This window comes from Mastacembelus armatus, chromosome 17 (genome assembly GCF_900324485.2).
Source record: "Mastacembelus armatus chromosome 17, fMasArm1.2, whole genome shotgun sequence".
Taxonomy (NCBI): Eukaryota; Metazoa; Chordata; class Actinopteri; order Synbranchiformes; family Mastacembelidae; genus Mastacembelus; species Mastacembelus armatus.
In genome coordinates, this window is record NC_046649.1 from 2,906,086 (window position 1) to 2,925,090 (window position 19,005).

Genomic DNA, 19,005 nt, shown 5'->3' on the forward strand with positions numbered 1-19,005 from the left:
CTGTTGTCTAGGCAACTACATTGTAAAAGCTAACGTTAGCTTGTAAATTTTTTTTGTATTTTTATTAAACAGATGTACTATTCTATTTTAGTTTCGGTTTCAGTTTATAATATCTATATTTTCTATTTAATATTTTTATGGTAATGAAGAATATGCACAATGCATAATGCACAGTGTATATGCAAAATAATGATCTGATGAAAATAATCCTGAATTTTAGATAAGATTAAAAGGACTACGTTTATTATACATTTTGTGTTTACATTTTTGAAAACCAATGCAAGTAGTATTTTGCAGAAGTGGTGTCTTTGTATAATGTATTAACGACGATTTGAGAGAAATATGATGTTATTTAATATAAAACCATGCAGAAGGCGCTCTGTGGCGCGGCAGGAATTTGAACAGCGTCCTGAGTCGTAGCTGGGCGCCACGGACAGACGCCGAACGGGACCGCCGGTGTGCGTACACTAATAATTTTAAAGACGTGGCGCGACGCGACGCGACGCGACGCGACGCGACGCTGCGTTTCTCGTTCGGTGTGCGACCCCTTTAAAGTGCCATACATATCAAACTTGCGGGCCGCACTAACATTAAACTTCCATATTAACGCGGGGGCCACAAACTATCGTCCTGCGGGCCGCGAGTTTGAGACCCCTGGTTTAAACATTTATCTACTAAGCAGAACTTATCTCCATGCCAGTGACTCTCTCCAGATCTCTTAAAAGTGAATAGTTTAGACTCATAGACTGGGATATGTGGATCAGGTTTCTGCTTTGTTATAAACACCACCTTGCATTAATCTTTGAAAGCCCAAGAAGTCAGTACTTTCATTTTTAAAAAGGCTCAATGGCTGGCTGCTCGGGTTTTAGCAAACTTTACTCAAATAGGAGAAAGTAGTTTTCTTCTCACTTTTTTCAGTGGCAGATTAATCTGCATTTAATTCTCTAATATTTGGGCCAGCAGGATGGTGTATGTGAGTCAAAACAAACAACGTGTGTGTTTGTGGTAAAGAAACATGTCATCCAGTGCAAGTGTGGCACACTGATAATTTTTTAATAGATTAGGGAGAGGAATAAGATATTGCAGACTCTGATAAAAAACACAATTTTTATCAGCAGATACCCTCATTCTTGGTTTTGGCCTTCAAATATGGTTTTTTGACTGTGAAGACAGAACCTTACAGTTTCAACCTGTATTTTCACAGTAATCTTGTTTCTTCTGTGCATGTAAACAGCGTCAGTGCCTTCTACAAAAACTAGATCTAGGATGAAAACTGCTATGGCCACTACAAATGTTAACACTTCACATCAAGGACGCACATCCCATGCTTCTCAACAGCCACTGCCCTGCTTGTTTTCCAACTTGTGCTCTACCCACTGCTGATTACCTGGATCAGGTATGTTAGTCAATCAGATACCATCTCAGATGAGGATGAACGGGGGGGGGAGACAAAGTGAATTGGTATCTCCCAGTTTCTGATTGGCTGAACAAACCTGATACAGGTAATCTGCAGGAATAGTTGGGAAACCAGCAGAGCAGTGGGCCTTGAGGAGCATGCTTTGGGGACCCCGCTTTATGTAATCACAGAAAAGTGCTTCAAAACAACCCAGCTGTTAGACACAAGAGTATAAATATTCAGGTTTCAGTGCATCAGTGCTGGATGTATCACTTTAATGTGGTTGCCTTGATCAAACAGTACATCCATTATATCTAAAACTAACATGTTTATGTTTGTCAACAGTTCTGTGATTGGCAGTCTGGAGTCTCTGTGCTATTGTTTTCATAGTCTTTGTGCAAGTCCAGTGGTCCATACAGGCCCTCCAGTACAGCCAACACCCTGCTCTGGACTGAATCCACCTGCTCTACTGGGCAGTATTCATCTAGACTGGACCTGAAACACACACAAACACATTTAACCTCTCTGTGTGTGCTACTGCCTACTACTTCTGCAGATCTTTAACAATGTGGTTCGTGTTATTTACCTAGACATAGTAACCAGTGTAGGTTTGGGCAGAGGCCTCAGAAACAACTGTACAGCTGATAGGAGTCTTTCGATCTCCTCATCTGTGCTGATATGGTGAGGCAGCTCAACAGAATCGCAGGTTAACCCTGCTTGATGGACCTGGGAGAGAACAGATTGTAAGATATAGAGTAGGGATGAAGAGGAAGAGTAGGAGGAAAAAAATGGTGGGATGAAGTGAGCAGTTAACATTTTCTAATTAGCACCAAGTACAACTCAGGATGAAGTGACTGTTAGTGTGGAAGTTGTCTGGTCCTAAACCTAGTCCTGGAGAAATTTCAATTTTGAAATGATAACAGCCAAAGAGGAAAAGCCACAGAATCACCATTACAATATATGGTGCCTTAAATGTTATTCCTACCATCTCATAGTCAGGGCATGGATTTCTTGACTTCAGACTGGAAACCAGTTTGGCCAATGAAGCCATGCTGTAAACACATGCATAAAAAAGTTAAGATAATTCACACTGACCACATCCAGAATAAGAATTTCAACGTTTTTACTAATCACTAATTACTAATTCTTACTTCTGTCATTTTTGCATTTTTTTTTTCATTACATTGCGAATTTCGTTCAAACAAACAAAATCAAGGAGTGTCAATAATACATTATTCAGTCATGGCTCTCTAAATGTCTGCTGTGATTAAGTCCGATAGGTACATTTGTGTTACTAAATTTCATCAGCTTGACTCAGCTTGTCTAGGATATTGTGGCAAAATTTAAATATGCGTTTTTTGCCTAATCTAGTATGTAAGACACCTTGGACCAAGACTCTTTAAACTGAAATAGAAGATTTGTTCACACTTGATAAAGCTCCTCCAGAACCTCACAAGAAGACTACTGCTTACTACTCATACAGAGAACAAACTTATACTCCAGATCAGGCGACAAATTTATTTTACCTTATCAGATTTTTTTACTTTTCATGAAGCATCAGGACATACTTCAGCTCTAGGCAGATGTTGATAAGTTCTTGACTGAAACACAGCAGGTAAGAACACAAGAACGACTCCCAAACTCACTGAAATAAATATTTATTTCCACTGGTTGTTTTTAAGTCAGAGGATGTTTTCTTTTAAGGTGCTTGTGCAAAGCAGTTGTGTTTTACAGAGTGAACAAAGCACTATTTGATTCGGCCTCTGTTTAAAGTATTCCCACACATTTGATGATTGTGGCCTGGCTTTATGCGATGGATTCGCATTTTCACCATGCCTCGGAGAAGAAGCCATTAATTGAAATGAATGTAAACGTGACCGTCGATGCACTTCAGGTACATCATTGTATTTGCATGGTCAACGTAATCACAGCCCTACTGAAATATAAAATCAGATGAGTCACTCATTAACCTCAATATTAACTGTAAACATTGTGAATAAAATTCACAATAACGCAGTATGTGCTTAATGTCCATTCTGTACCAACTGTAGTGAAATAAATCCAGACAAGTGTTAGTTACCCAGGGTTTCTGGCCCAGCGTGTAACTGTCTCTTCTCCATCATCCTCAAGAAGATCAGCAAATGCTGCTTCCAGATCCTCTAACTGATGTATACGGTGATCCACACACTCATCCAGCTCCTCCTGGACACATGCACACACTTATATCAACACTGAACATTTAATTCAGAACAAACAGCAATTCTCTTTGCTGCAGTAATTGAGGTATTGCTGCAGCAAATTACAAAGCAAAATGTAGAACAGTAACTTAAAAACACCTCAGTAACCTGATACTTTATAATTAGAGTAAAACTGAGTGATTCTGAAATGTTTATTGTTTGTAAACCCTACAGTAACTTAAAAATTACATTCTCACTCACTCTTGTAGCAGTAATATGTTGGCACAGCATATGTTGTATATACAGTGGTGTGAAAAAGTGTTGGCCTCCTCCTGATTTCTTATTTTTTTGCATGTTTATTACAGTTTAATGTTTCAGATCGTCAAACAAATATAAATATTAGTCAATGAATCCGATTGAGATGCTGTGGCATGACCTTAAAAAGGCGGTTCATGCTCGAAAACCCTCCAATGTGGCTGAATTACAACAATTCTGCAAAGACAAGTGGGCCAAAATTTCTCCACAGCACTGTAACAGACTCATTGCAAGTTATCACAAACGCTTGATTGCAGTTGTTGCTGCTAAGGGTGGCCCAACCAGTTATTAGGTTTAGGGGGCAAACACTTTTTCACACAGGGCCATGTAAGTTTTGGATTTTGTTTTCCCTTAATAATAAAAACCTTCATTTAAAAACTGCATGATGAGCTCACTTGTGTTATCTTTGACTAATATTTAAATTTGTTTGACGATCTGAAACAAAGTGTGACAAACATGCAAAAAAATAAGAAATCAGGAAGGGGGGCAACACTTTTTCACACCACTGTATAGTATACAACAACTCTGAGTACACCCCTGGCCAATCTCAATAAAAGGTTGAATAATTACAAATCCTATTCATTTAATAGAATTGAATTGGTGTTTGTATGCCTTCATTATTGGTGGATTTGGCGTATGTGTTTGTATGTGTGTGTGTGTAGCAGGGTGGCTAGTGGAGGTAACGGAGTGCTTTGTAAACTTTTGTGAGAACCATTTATAAAGCAAAAAGTCTGACCTGATCAGCATCAGGGCTGGGTCCTCTGAAATTGTAGAGTTCCTTAAGGATGGTGTACTCTTCCTTTACACAAAGACAACATGAAACTGTAGTTAGGTAAAGAAGAGACATTGCATGATACATCTCAAATGGTTATTTACTTATGTAAATTGCCACATTTGTGGTGCTTCAGATTTTGTCTGTTTTTAGCTAAATGGAGTACATAAGTGTAAGACTGGATCCAATGTTGCGCAAAATGTGAACTTTGGGCATATTATGATTGTACTCATAAACTTGGATTAAACAATTCTGAGATCCAGCATAATTAAAACCTGTTATTTAAGAACAGTTTGATGTGTATAGAAGACAAGCTTGGATCACATCACCACATGACTCCTTAGATGTATATGTTCACAATCTAGCCATCACCTTGAATGTGATACTGTATCAGACTCCATTTGTTGTTGTAGCAGCACATTTGTTTGTAGTTCAATAAAGGGTTGTTTCTTTAAAATCCCACGCACTATTTTCTGAGTGATTTATTTCCTGTAGAAACAGGCCAATTCCAAAACATCCTGTTTTTCAGGAAGTAAATTTTTTTCCATGTGATCTTCAGAACACTTGTAAAGTTGTTTGATGTAAAAATAAACTGGTGATAAACACTTTCAGCTTTTGTAGATATTTGATTAAATAAATGATTATAGTTAAAAAGTACAAAAAAATGATCAAATCGTTATGTTAAAATTGATGTACCTCTGTGTATAATTCCTTGAAGGGGTTCTTACATGAGAAGAAATCCAAATCAATGTCCAAGATGTATGGCTCCGTCTCAAGTAGAAATGCAGATATTCTCTTGACAACATAACTGGTTGATCCTTCCTCTTCCTCAGCTCCTGAGCCTATCACATTGCAACCATGTTCCTCTTTGATGTTGCTGCCCTCTGCTGGTTGCAGTGTGTGAGTGGAGCTGCTGGCTTCCTCCGCTTGATTACACTCTGTCCGGGCTCTCTTGGCAAACCACCTCTCTGTGCCCTCCTCGCGTTTTCTTTCTGAAAAGTGATGTCAGATAAAACAGCAAAAACAACAGACCATGAACATTAATGAGAAGAAAATTGCTGTAATCTCAAGTTCAAAAACAAATAAAAGGGAATACTAATAAGTAAGAAATCTATCATTATATTGTATTATGTACTATATTTGAGGGAGGAAAAAAACATACTAATGTGTCATCTCTTGACAATTGTTACAAAACACTACTGGCTTCCTGTCATGGTCCAAATACATGCGGTGACTGGTGACACTAAAGTTCCTATAGGTGTGAATTTAAGGATTTGTATCTGTCAGCTGTTGTTTTCTGTCCATTGTGTACCCCATGTCTCACCCAATGTCTGCTCGGATTGGCTCTAGCCTCCCTGTGATCCTGGACAGCAAGATAATGGATTATGACACAGAGGTCTGAGTTGACTGACGAGAGTTCCAAATAACCAAAATCTACATATTTTCTTCATCACAGTGACTGCCTTAGGAGTATGCTGAAATTGTTTTTTTTTTAATCATACAGCTCTAGTCCCAGTGACACTGCTGTTTTGATAGTGACAGAGGACTCATCATTTGAGTGCCCAGGTTTGTGATACAATCATAAGCAGCTATGTTTCTGACTAGGCATACAAATCAAGAACAAACAGAACAAGTCCAAGTGTTCCTCCAAGAAAATGCGTCATCTTTGTGCTGTGGTAATTTGTGTTTGTTTGAACATGTCCTGACAATCAGCAACAAGCAAGAAATTTCCTATTTTGTTATTGGTGGCTTCCTAGATTTATTCACATTTGCCAACTAGATAGCAGAGAAAAGCTCCAGAGATAAAATAAAAAGCACCTAGTTTAAAGCACCTAGCTTTTCAATTTAAATGCATCCAGTCTGAACACCTGCTTGTCAAGTACAGTAATGGAGATCTCTTATTGGATAAGAAATACTCCAAATCAGAAGGAACTTGTGAGTGGAATGGTACCAATATTGAAAGCCTCCAAGCCTAACTTAGGCAAAACTACAGATTGATGGTAAACACAAGCTCCCTATCTTTTGTCCACCCACCCTCTACAAGTCAAGGTACATACCAGTAAGTGAGAAATGACTTGGATTGACAGGATTGACTTTGACCACGTTCAGTGTTAAAGGCTTAGAGTTTTCCAACTGCTCCTCACAAACATATAAACCATCACTGAGGAAGTAGTTGTCAGTGCTGGTCACCCTGTAACCAAATGAGAAAAGGGGAGACAAAAGAAGGCATAGAGTTCATGAGGATTATGTTGAATCATATGTCAACAATGAATGTTTTAGTGTATATCCTACCTGATGGTGGTAGTGGATGAATCTCTGCCCACAGCCATTCTGTGCTCTCCCTCTCTGATCTGTTGGGCCCAGTATGGATGCAGCCATGCCACACAGGACACATGACCAGCATACACCATGGGCATTATCCAATTTTCTATACTCAACTCGCTGAAAAAAATGGAGAAAATATAACCACTAGTAGTGAATGGCGGCACCCAAAACAATGTGACATTGTTACTTTTGGAACACTATTACATCCATCTATCCAGTACACACAACCACATATGTCTGCAGGTGGCTAGTGAATACAGTATTTCAGCACATATTGGGTGAAAGGTTGACAGGTCACTGGTCTGTTTTTGTTGATGAAATCATCTTGTCATAGCATCACAAGCAAAGGTCAGTTCTGAATAGTTTTGGATTTACTTGTCCAGGTTTAATTATATCTGTCTCTGAGATTTCTGCCTCCAACCAAGTACAACACAAGTGAACAAAAATTTTGTTTGGTGCTCACAGCACTGAAAATGTAGATTTGAAAATTAGTAGCAGCTTGTCTTTCTAGAAACAGTATCTCTGTTACTCTGCAGCCGTCGTTCTCAAACTAAGAGGCATGCCTTCTTGGCAGGGGCTGAGGGAGAGATGTGAGAACAAACTACATGGGATGAAAGAAACAGGTGCAGTACAGTATTCTGGAAACAACAGATAGTCACTTCTCATAGGTAGACCGGTTGATTTGGCCCATTTATCAGCTCATGGATGTAATTAATGCACTTTAAAACCCTTAGTGTCTCTGATAGCTGTAATTAGTGTAAAAAATCATCCTCCTCAGAGTCATAACTCTGTAAAATTTGAGCAGACATGATGCACATTTTTTCAGAGTCATGTGACTTAGATTTTCCAGGGCTACTATTATATGCCAGATATTCATTGCAAATAACTAATTAGAAACCTGACATCATAGAAAAAAAATGCACTTCTAGCCACAGAACCCACCCGAGGATCCCCTATGGATCCCCATGTTTTCATGTTTTATCTCAAATGTTTTGGCATGGTACAGCGCCATACTTTGAACACCCTGCCCAAACATAATTGACACATATATTTGATAATACAAGAGGGACTATTTCCTCAAAATAAAGTGGCATTAGTTTGAGCCCTTTATTGGGAAGCAGCCATGGCTTCTTTAAGAGCAAGGACTCCTCTGTGTTTCAAAACAGGGCCATATATCCATTTTTTCCATGGATATTTGTACATATGGCTGGGAAGAATGATGCAAGAAAAAACAGCCACAATGAGCTGAACAGATATAGATTTGTTCATCACATGCTCTTATACATCATTCAGACCTACAAGTCAAAAGTAGGTATAGTTATTATAACTTCGAAAAACAATATCTTAAGACTAATTAACTCATAAATGCAACTTCTTGCCACTCTTGTCTATTCTGGGTGAACATCAACCAAGAGGTAAGTGGCAACAGTCATACACTGGGCTCAGGTCACAATTACTCATGACACAGATAGAAGTTCTAATGATAAATTGGTTCTGCTGAGTTAAAGCAATGACCTTCTAAAGACTTTTTAGTTTTTTCCCCACTCTTTTAAAGTTACCGCCTGTTGATATAGTCCTTATCTTGTAGGCAAACAGGTCACTACTTGTGGATAACTGACCCAGCCCTGGAATGAGATGAGCTGGGCTGTAACACACTGAACATTTCAGACAAAACTTACCTAAAGAGTTTCTCCTTATCAAAGACCGTGTCCGCACACATGTTCACGGGGATAAGCAGATCAGGATGGGAGTCCAAATGAACCATCTTTATGTTCTGCAGTGGGAGGTGTCTTGACGCGATGGCACGGTAGATGTGACAAACCACCTAGTCAAGATACATTAAAATACGCTATTTTAAATATTTGACCCATTATTATGTGATGAATCATAAAATTAGAACTCTGTAGAAATAAAAATAAAAAAAAAATTCAAATACCCAAGATGTAGAAATTTGCCAAAGCAGAAGCTGACAGTAAAGTTGCAGCAATTGATAAAATTAGTCTGTGCTCAGTTTACTGGAAATTCAGCTGATTTACCCCTGACTTCTGACAAACAGAAGAGAAATTTGGCCCACATCATAAGCTGGTACAGATTTTTGGCAGAGAATGAGTTGTTTACACATCATTCTTATCTGCTGGGACACTCATCAAGGCCACTGTGATATTTTTAAAACAAATTTTTGCAAAAATGGTTATTACTTCTCCACTAGGACTGAATTTAATAATTACCAGAATGAGTATTTTGTCAAGTAAAATGTAATAGAAAACAGAAAAACACCCATTCCCTGATCAGAATGTGCACTTAGTTTTCTAACATAAAAAAACACACCTGAGAAGCTCGAATAAAATGAATATTTGAAATATTTGCTTGAAAAATGAATTGTTGCAGCCCTATTCTCACCATGAACCATAAAATCTGGTGAGACACAAATGTACTTAGAGATGAAAGAGTGCAGTGTAGTATTGTAGCCTACAAATTCATCTGACAGCTGAGATGAAAGAAAGACTAGTGGATAAACCTGGTCACAGAAATGATGTAAGGTACAACTCTTTTTACATGAGTGAGAGATCCATCCATTAGCCATACCCGCTTATCCTGTGAAGGTCATGGAGGGGTTGGAGGGAACCCAAGCTGACACTTGGTGAAAGGCAGCATGGCCTGCTGCCTGGACAGGTGGCCAGTCTATTAAATACAGGCAATTTAGAGTCCAGTCAACCTAATCTGCATGTCTTTGGGCTGAGTAGCAGGAGAAAACCGATCAGGCAGGCTTCAAAGCCAGAACCTTCTTGCTGTGAGGTAATAGCACTAATCACTTCACCACCTCTAACGCCATTAATTACACGTTTAGGTCAGGATGTTGGGCTTGCTTAGAGGCTGGGGTTGGCTGAGGGGCGAGGGGGCGGGGTTTGTTAACAACACAGAAGTGACACGGTGTCTATAATTGTCACTGAACCGCAACCTAAATGCCACCTAATTTTAAATGAAATGTCACCATAAAAACTAATAGTTGTAGAATTAAACTTCACAACAAGGAGCATAATGTAGTAATATCATGTTTTTGTCCAGCAGCTGACGCGTGTGAAAAACATGTCGCAGATGAGGAGCGCACACTTAAGGCTGTGCTTTATGCTCAGTGATAATGCAGAGGGTGAGTTATATCCAGCTAACCTTACAGCTAGCTATAATTTATTATTATTTTGAAGGCAGGCTTACATCGTGGTGGTCCTCCACAATCCACACTGGCAGCTCCTTGTACAGTCTCTTCAGCGGTAAGGTGGCGGAGTTCATTTTAACAGAGGGAAACTAAAACTAGACTTTAGTCATTAATGTCGCGGTATCATATCTCCAGCTTCAGCATTCACGCTGGCAATACTGGAACTACCTTGATATTTTGACTTGGCAAACTACCTATTGCAAATCCACATCGGTCCTTTTACTTCCCCCCCACGCACACGCAGCCTGTCCTGTCTTCTTCGTCGTGGCGATTTGTAACCGGCAGAGCATCATCGCCACCTACTGTTAAATTATAGTACATAATCCTTATATTCTTGCAAACAGTGCTGTGCCTTGGGGTGTACCTTGCCGTTGGGTGAAAAGATTGGGATTGTAGTACACCCATAAAAACTGAAAATCTATTCCTAACCCGATTCTATACAAACATCATCATGCTTCATGAAGTCTTTCAGCCTGACCCTGTGAGGAGTATGTTTGAGATTCTGTCTGAACACACTGGAACTACATTTAATTTCCCATTATAAAGCTAATGGCATTGCCATTATTTTAACAGCTCTGATCAGCTATTCTCTTTGTAATTTTAACCTTTAAGTCAAAGACATAAAAGGGAAAACAAGTTTTTAGATCCATTAATAAATATGCTGTCACATAAAACTGTTCAAATAAGCCTGAAAATTATTTTTGAATGTTTTTGACCCAATATAAAGTCCAATTATTGTCTCCTAATTCCTAAAAACATTACTTCCCCATGACACTGTTATTGTTTATGACATTTATGCAGATTTACCTAATAATTGAACATTCATTTCTTCCCTCTCATTCAAATGGAGTTGACTTTAATTCCCTACAACATAATTACAACGCCTAAGCTTGAAATCTGTGTAACCTTTTTAAAGATGTACACCTATTCAAATACAATACAAACATGATTGAGGCCTGACCTGACTAATTTAGGCAACCTAAACATTCTCTGAAGTAGATTGTAAGCATGTTCGTTTATTGGAAATTAGCAGAGGAGAAGTTCTTTTGGTTCACACAGGTGAATTTAATTGAAATTCCAAACTCATGTATAAGGAAACCTTTCTTGGTCAGAAAATCACAGTCTGCAAGCAGTTAGGTGCAACCAGCCTCGGAAGTAAGAGATGCAAAACAAAGGGAAACATGACATTATATGTCAGCCAAGAATCACATCTTATTGGTTGACTACAGGTGGGGGAGATCACGGTTTAGACTTGACTCACCTTCGTTGGTGCTCAGGCTCAGTCCTGGCCTCTTGGCACTTGTCTCCTCCAATCCCTGGGGGCCAGCGCCCTGTTGTGAGAACTAGGAAGTTAGAAGCTTCAGTCTTACCTGTCATTCCCTTATTTGGAGTTATTCACCAATCATCAGTCGAGCTGCAGTGTCTCCTCTCAGCCTTCAGCTTTCAGTGTCTAATTATCCTGAGTCACAACACATTCTTAACCTGCAATTCATAACCACATCTACATAGGTATATTAGTATGCAATATTAGTGTGAGTGTAAGTGGTGTGTTCCTTCTGCAGGATCCCACGCTCTTTTCAATACCTTGTGTGTTTCTTCACACCGTGGAGACAGTGCTTTTAACCTTCTTTTTTTAGTATGTCAGGTCTGCGTAACTCTTTGCAACAATGTGTGCATAAACAATATTTAACAAGCTAAATAGGATATAATTGCTAATAATATTTTTCCCAACAAGATCTACCAGCTAGACACTCAAGTATCACATTGTATTCTAGACGTTTTATATTTGTCCTTTTTTTTTATATTACTATGTGACCAACTCACCACTGCTCATAAGAAAGGTTTTAATTTCCCCCAGTACCTGACTGCAAAGGCTGAGGGTCTTTTTCTTCAGCTTTCGTCCAAGTAAAAAGACTTTTTGAAATTTTTCTGTACATAATTTTAATCACCACGGAGGAGAGCAATTTTCAATAGTTTCTTCCTGGATTTTTTCTATATATCTGGACAGGACTATGCATGAATGTAATTTATTATAATTACATTAGCTCGAGGGATTTTCTTCTTACCCATATACTTCTGTGATAAAGAATTCCCAACATGATCCCAGACAGACCTACCAAATCCTTTATCCATTTATACATTTCGCCAACAATATCCAAATTGTCTCATTTTATCAGATGACTCTCCTTACAAAATATGTACTATGCCTTTTCTATGTCAAAGAAAAGCATCTTCAGCCTCTTCATTTGCTTGAGCTTTCCTCATGTCTAACTCCAGGCGCATCAGTGAATTTGTCGTGCTGTGCTCTCTTCTAAATCATTCTGACAGAAGGAGAATAAGACATTTTTTTGTTTTTCATCTTTTTCTACCCATTCATCCATAGTCTTGCATATATGCAGTAACACAGCTATAGCACTATAATAATCAACACGTATCGAGTGCTTTTTAATTGAAACAATAACTGAATCTTTCCACACCACCGGCAGCTTCTCCTCCTACCGATTCTATTATCCAGCTCCAATAGCTTTGCCAATGCAAAATCACTAAAACTGAATAACATAATATAGCATTATCTTTTCCAGAAGGATTCATTTTAAACTTATTTGGACCCCTACTCAACCCATGAATGGTAAATGGTCAACATGAATTCATCCAGCTGTCTTCAGTAAGAAAGAAAAAAGACAGAAGCAAGAATCAAAGGCTCCCAGTGTCATACAGCATAAATATGATAAGAAAAAGGACAGGAAACCAGGGTATAAATGGTTAAATTAAGGTAAACTAATCCAAGCAGCCTGTCAGGCTCCATAGGAGAAAATGTTGACTTTAGAGAGTTGCAGCCAGTAAACACATCATCACCACACTGTAATACACACTATCCCAAGGAGACACCGAACTGAAAATAAAAGAGGTGTGAAGCAGCACTGGTTAAAATTAGATGTGTCAACAGCTTTCACATTCAAAATTAGGCTGGAACTAGTCATCTTTTTATATGTATCTGGAATTATCCTTGTATTGAAGTAAAACAAATACAATGCCTGATTCCAAAACACATACCATTTAAATCAAAATATGCAAGCAATAAGCACTGTAGTCAGTATATCCAATTATACTAACACATATTTTCTGTGCAACATATCACAATATTTAGCAATCACAGGTTTAGAATATAATGTTTTCATAAAGAGTATTGTAATAAAGCCTATATGTACTATTATTACACTGGAATTGCCTACTTTAACATTCAAATAACTACATACAGTAAAGACAAAGAATATTAATACTTTTGTATAAATGTGATAAATACTGCAGTTATGTAATGTATTCCTCTCTGCCCTGGGTCTAGTTCAGAGTAGGCCAATACCAATCAAAACTGTGTATACTAACAGCAGTGAGTCTCAACTTTCTCTGTACCATACAACAAAGAAATCAGAAAGCCATAAGTGGGCCATAACAGAAAATATGTATCATATATTGTATAAAAAGGAAAATAAAAAAATAAATGTACAGGCACAGAAAAAAAAAAACATCACCATGTGAAGATTTTGTCAAAAATAAAACCTGTTGCAAACTCAATGTAAAGTCAATAAACCTTACCATATACAGTCTGAATAGTGATTATTCAATTGCAGTTATTATTGTTACATATGTATATCTGGAATTTATAAACTGCATATATTTCATTTATTGTAGTGTGAAAATATTTTTCATTATAGTATGGTTAATAGTTACGTGTAATGTGAAAGAGGAATCTTGTAGAGATGCACTGAATTATCACTGACTCCACAATTCTCCTCAGCTCCACAGTTTTTTAAAGTATTTTAATGCATTGCTTTGTTTTTATGGACTGTAAACATTTGGCTTTCAGTCTCACCACTCATTTTCGACAGTTAATAAAGAAAATATACTAAATATCTAACTTTAACTACTGGCAGTGATAACAACTGCAGTATAAGCGGAACTAGTCATTCTAAAGAAAAAGAAAAAGGGGGAATGCAGAAAAATATATAGTAAAAGCAAAAACTCTTCCCATCAGCTTGTGTAATCAATAACTCACAGACATACATACTGTACCCACAGCTGGAAATTCAACTCCTAAAACCATTTTCTTCTTCATCATTTTAGACTAACTCTTGTCAGGTGGACCAGTGTTCCTGTATAGATGTATGATGGGATTTATCAGTGTGTGAGTGTGTGTGTGTGTGTGTGTGGGTCCGTGTATGTGTGCGTGACTGTTCATATATCCACCCTTTGATCTTGGTGGCCTCTGAGAGCAATGGGAGGCTTTGATCTCTTCCTTTTGGTTTGGACCACAGCCCATAGGAGATGACAGCAGGACGATGAGTGGAGACAGCAACACAGACAGAAGAGGGATGAGTGAGGAAGAAAGAAAGAGCAAGATTACAAGTATAGCAGCATACTTGGTGTAAGTACAGTAGGGGGTGGAAGAGAGTGCAAAGACAGAGGAGATGAACAAAAACAGCAGGAGATTTGTGGTAGATAAAAGAATGAGAGTAATGGATACAAATAGAAAAAAATGCAGAAAAGATGAGAAAAAGCATCTCTGCTCTAAGTTTATGATGCTAACCATATTTCCGGATATTTGGCATTAGCAGTATTAAATTTCAATTTTTCACAACCCTGTAAGGATGAGCAGTACATAAAGGATAGATGAATATTTTCAGTACACCCAAATTACAACAACAAAAATGTTGACTTTCTTTAAGTATGTTTCTTCTACATTTAGTGGTATCTGTCCTTCAACAGAAACAATAATTCACGTTGGAAAACCCACATAAACATTGTAAAGAATTTTTATAGTGGCAGTTTCTTTGAAAAAATGTAGTTCCATACATTTCAATTCAATTTTATTTTATTTGTATAGCACCAAATCACAATACAATCATCTCAGGTACGTCACAAAAAACCCCAACAAATCCCTTATGAGCAAGCACAAGGCGACAGTGGAGAGGAAAAACTCCCTTTAACGGAAGAAAAAACCTCCAGCAGAACCGGGCTCAGTTTGGGTGGTCATCTGCCTCATCCAGGTGGGGTGAATGTATAAGGGGAGAGAAAAGAACAGCAACAAAAAACAACAAATAGACACTGCAGGTTGGTGGGGCCAGTAACTGCACATCAGCGATATACAGCTCCAGGACCAGGGACACCAGGGACACCTGCAGAAGGTACAGAGAGAACAGAGAGAGAGAACAGAAAGAGAGGGAGAGAGCACAAACTAGAGGAGAGACAGAGCACAAGGTTAGTGACATTCAATGGTGAATGTTTTGATCCTTCGATGTCGGCTCTTCCTATCATTGTGAAGCAGAATTCACCAAGCGTTGGATTGTTCACCCACTAATAGGGAACGTGAGCTGGGTTTAGACCGTCGTGAGACAGGTTAATTTTGCCCTACTGATGATGTGTTGTTGCAATAGTAATCCTGCTCAATCTCTCACATACATGTGAGGGGGGAGGAGAGGAGGAAAGGGGAAGGGAAGGGAAGGGATGGGAAGGTTAGGGTAGGGGAGCTCAGTGCACTGATGGTCCTCGGGCAGTCTAGACCTATAGCAGCATAACTAACGGATGGTTCAGGATTACCTGAAGCCAGCCCTAATGATACGCTTCATCAAAAAGGAAGGTTTTAAGTCCAGCCTTAGCAGTACAGAGTGTCTGCCTCCTGAATCCAGGCTGGGAGCTGGTTCCACAGGAGAGGAGCTTGGTAGCTAAAAGCTCTGCCTCCCATTCTGCTTTGGAAACTCTGGGAACCACAAGTAGACCCGCACTCTGAGACCGAAGTGCTCTATTGGGATAATATGGTACAATGAGGTCTTTAAGGTATGAAGGAGCTTGATCATGAAGGGATTTGTATGTGAAGAGAAAGATTTTAAATTCTATTCTGGATTTTACGGGGAGCCAATGAAGAGAAGCCAATATAGGAGAAATATGATCTCTCTTGCTAGTTCCTGTTAGGACTCTGGCTGCAGCATTCTGGATTAACTGGAGGCTTTTTATGGAGATACTGGGACATCCAGATAGTAATGAGTTACAGTAATCTAGCCTTGAGGTAACAAATGCATGGACTAGTTTTTCTGCATCATTTTGAGACAGGATGTTCCTAATTTTAATAATAATAATAATACTTTTTATTTATAAGGCGCTTTAAGAACAGCAAGAGCTGACACAAAGTGCCGTACACCAAAACAAAGAATTTACATATATATATATATATATACATACATATATACACACTTACACACACATACATGAATAAGAATTTTAAGAGTAAGTTAAAAGTTTTTAAAAAAAATAAAAACAATAAAAACAGTCCATGATCATTCCATCACGCCGGTCCAAAGGCTTGAGTATACAAATAGGTTTTAAGTTGTACTTTGAACATAGCTAATGTAGGGGCTTGTCTTATGTTCAAAGGCAAATTGTTCCACAGCCTTGGGGCAGCAACAGAGAAAGATCTATCTCCACGGAGCTTCCTCCTCGTTTTTGGTACCTCAAGAAGCTGGAGGTCGGCTGATCTAAGGGAGCGGCTAGGAGTATAAGGGTGAAGGAGTTCAGTAAGATAAGGAGGGGCAAGACCATTTAAAGATTTAAAAACAAATAATAAAACCTTAAAATGAACCCTAAAAGACACTGGCAGCCAGTGGAGTGCAGCCAGGATTGGTGTGATGTGCTTGTATTTTCGCGTTCCAGTTAAAAGACGCGCCGCCGCATTTTGGACCAGCTGGAGACGTAAAAGGGATGCCTGACTGACCCCAAGATACAGAGCATTACAGTAATCAAGGCGTGATGTAACAAAGGCATGAATTACTAGCTCAAAGTGCTGCTTTGACACTAGAGGTCGTAGTTTTGCCAAACGCCTTAAGTGAAAAAAACCGGATTTTACCACTGCACCGATTTGCTTATCGAATTTAAGATCCCTATCCATTTTGAAACCTAAATTAGTGACCAGTGGTGTAAGATATGATGTCAAGGGACCTAGATTAACACCGGAAGATACACTAGAGGCACTAGAGCCAACCAACATTACTTCTGTCTTTGCCTCATTAAAATGAAGAAAATTTAACGCCATCCAGGCTTTAATGTCATCAAGACATGCGAGCAAACGTGCAATTGAGAAACCCTCCTTTTTCTTCAATGGAAAATAGACCTGGGTATCGTCTGCATAAAAATGGAATGATATGCCATGTTGTCTAAAGATGTGACCCAGAGGAAGCAAGTAGAGGGAAAAAAGTAAAGGGAAAAAAGTAATTTTGTTCTAGAGATTTGTTTTATGTGTAAGTTAAAGGACATGTCCTGCTCAAAAATAACTCCAAGATTTTTCACAGTAGTGCTGGAGGCCAGGGCTATGCCATGTAAAGTAGCTATAATTTTAGAAAAGTTATTTCTGAGATTTTTAGGCCCAAATACAGTAACTTCTGTTCTTATGTTCTGTTCTATGAATTTAATTTTGTTCTATGAATTTAAAAGTAGAAAGTTACTGGTCATCATTAGACACGCTTGAAGTCTGTCTAACTAGTTTGTGTTAACAGGTTTCATAGATAGATACAGCTGAGTGTCATCTGCATAGCAGTGGAAATTAATAGTGTTTCCCAATAACATTGCCTAAAGGAAGCATGTACAAAGTGAACAGAATCGGTCCTAGCACAGAACCTTGTGGAACTCCTTGACTAACTTTTGTGCATGTGGAAGGTTGATCATGGACATGAACAAACTGGAATCTATCCGATAAATAGGATTGGAACCATTTTAACGCTGTTCCTTTGAGTCCAATCACATGCTCCAGTCTCTGTAATAAGATGCTGTGGTCAATAGTGTCAAATGCAGCACTAAGGTCTAGCAGGACAAGTATAATTCAATTCAATTCAATTCAATTTTATTTGTATAGCGCCAAATCACAATACAAATCATCTCAAGGCACTTTACAAAAACTAAAACTAAAAACCCAACAATTCCCTTATGAGCAAGCACTTGGCGACAGTGGAGAGGAAAAAACTCCCTTTAACGGAAGAAAAAAACCTCCAGCAGAACCGGGCTCAGTTTGGGCGGCCATCTGCCTCGACCGGAGTCCATTATCTGAGGCTAAGAGAAGATCGTTGGTAACTTTTAACAGTGCTGTTTCTGTACTATGATGTGCTCTAAATCCTGATTGAAAATCTTACAATAGTTCATTCCTGTGTAAGTGGTCTGATAGCTGCTTAGCAACAGCTTTTTCAAGGATTTTAGAAATAAATGGTAGGTTGGATATTGGTCTATAATTAGCCAAGACTCCTGGATCAAGACTAAGCTTTTTGAGTAGGGCTTTGGTTACTGCAGTCTTAAGTGGTACGTAGCCTGATACTAGAGATAAATTTACCAAGTCTAATAAAGATGAGTTAAGTAATGGCAGGGTGTCTTTAAGCAGTCTAGTCGGGATGGGGTCTAAGAGATATGTTGAGATGAAGCAACTACTGGTGTGAATTCAGTGAGATCTATGGGAGAGAAGCAGTCTAATAACTGAGGTCTTACAGATGATTCAAGAGCTACTACAGTAGTACAATACAGGAGTTCAGATTAATCTTTTAAAGGATTATGGTTGAAGTATATAATTCTGCTGCAGCATTCTGCAGTTATTTTTTTATTTTCAAGATGGATATTTGTCATAGGTATCCCTGACAACCATTCAGAATTGTTGACAACTTCACAAATGTTCACTCCAAGCCCAAAGTTGAAATTTGTTCCAAAGATAGATGTTGATAGCTTTGAATTATTTTTCAGTACAGAAGTGCAAAATATAAGACAACAAATTATTTCCACT

The 19,005-nt window shown here is 38.5% G+C and overlaps 1 protein-coding gene across 2 annotated transcripts; it reads right to left on the minus strand.

Annotated features, from left to right (window-relative positions):
• Positions 1–1,634: 1,634 nt before the first annotated feature.
• Positions 1,635–10,455, minus strand: c17h5orf22 (chromosome 17 C5orf22 homolog). 2 transcript variants are annotated; one of them, XM_026313028.1, is made up of 11 exons: positions 10,199–10,455; positions 9,572–9,667; positions 8,665–8,810; positions 6,953–7,102; positions 6,718–6,851; positions 5,357–5,652; positions 4,625–4,687; positions 3,477–3,598; positions 2,382–2,448; positions 1,983–2,122; positions 1,635–1,891 (listed from the first exon to the last, which is right to left on the minus strand). In XM_026313028.1, exons 3-11 carry the CDS (start codon positions 8,748–8,750, stop codon positions 1,735–1,737), a joined length of 1,215 nt encoding a protein of 404 aa, XP_026168813.1. In that variant the 5' UTR covers positions 8,751–8,810; positions 9,572–9,667; positions 10,199–10,455; the 3' UTR covers positions 1,635–1,734. The 2 variants fall into 2 exon arrangements, with proteins under 2 accessions (XP_026168813.1, XP_026168812.1); XM_026313027.1 differs by lacking the exon at positions 9,572–9,667.
• Positions 10,456–19,005: the final 8,550 nt, after the last annotated feature.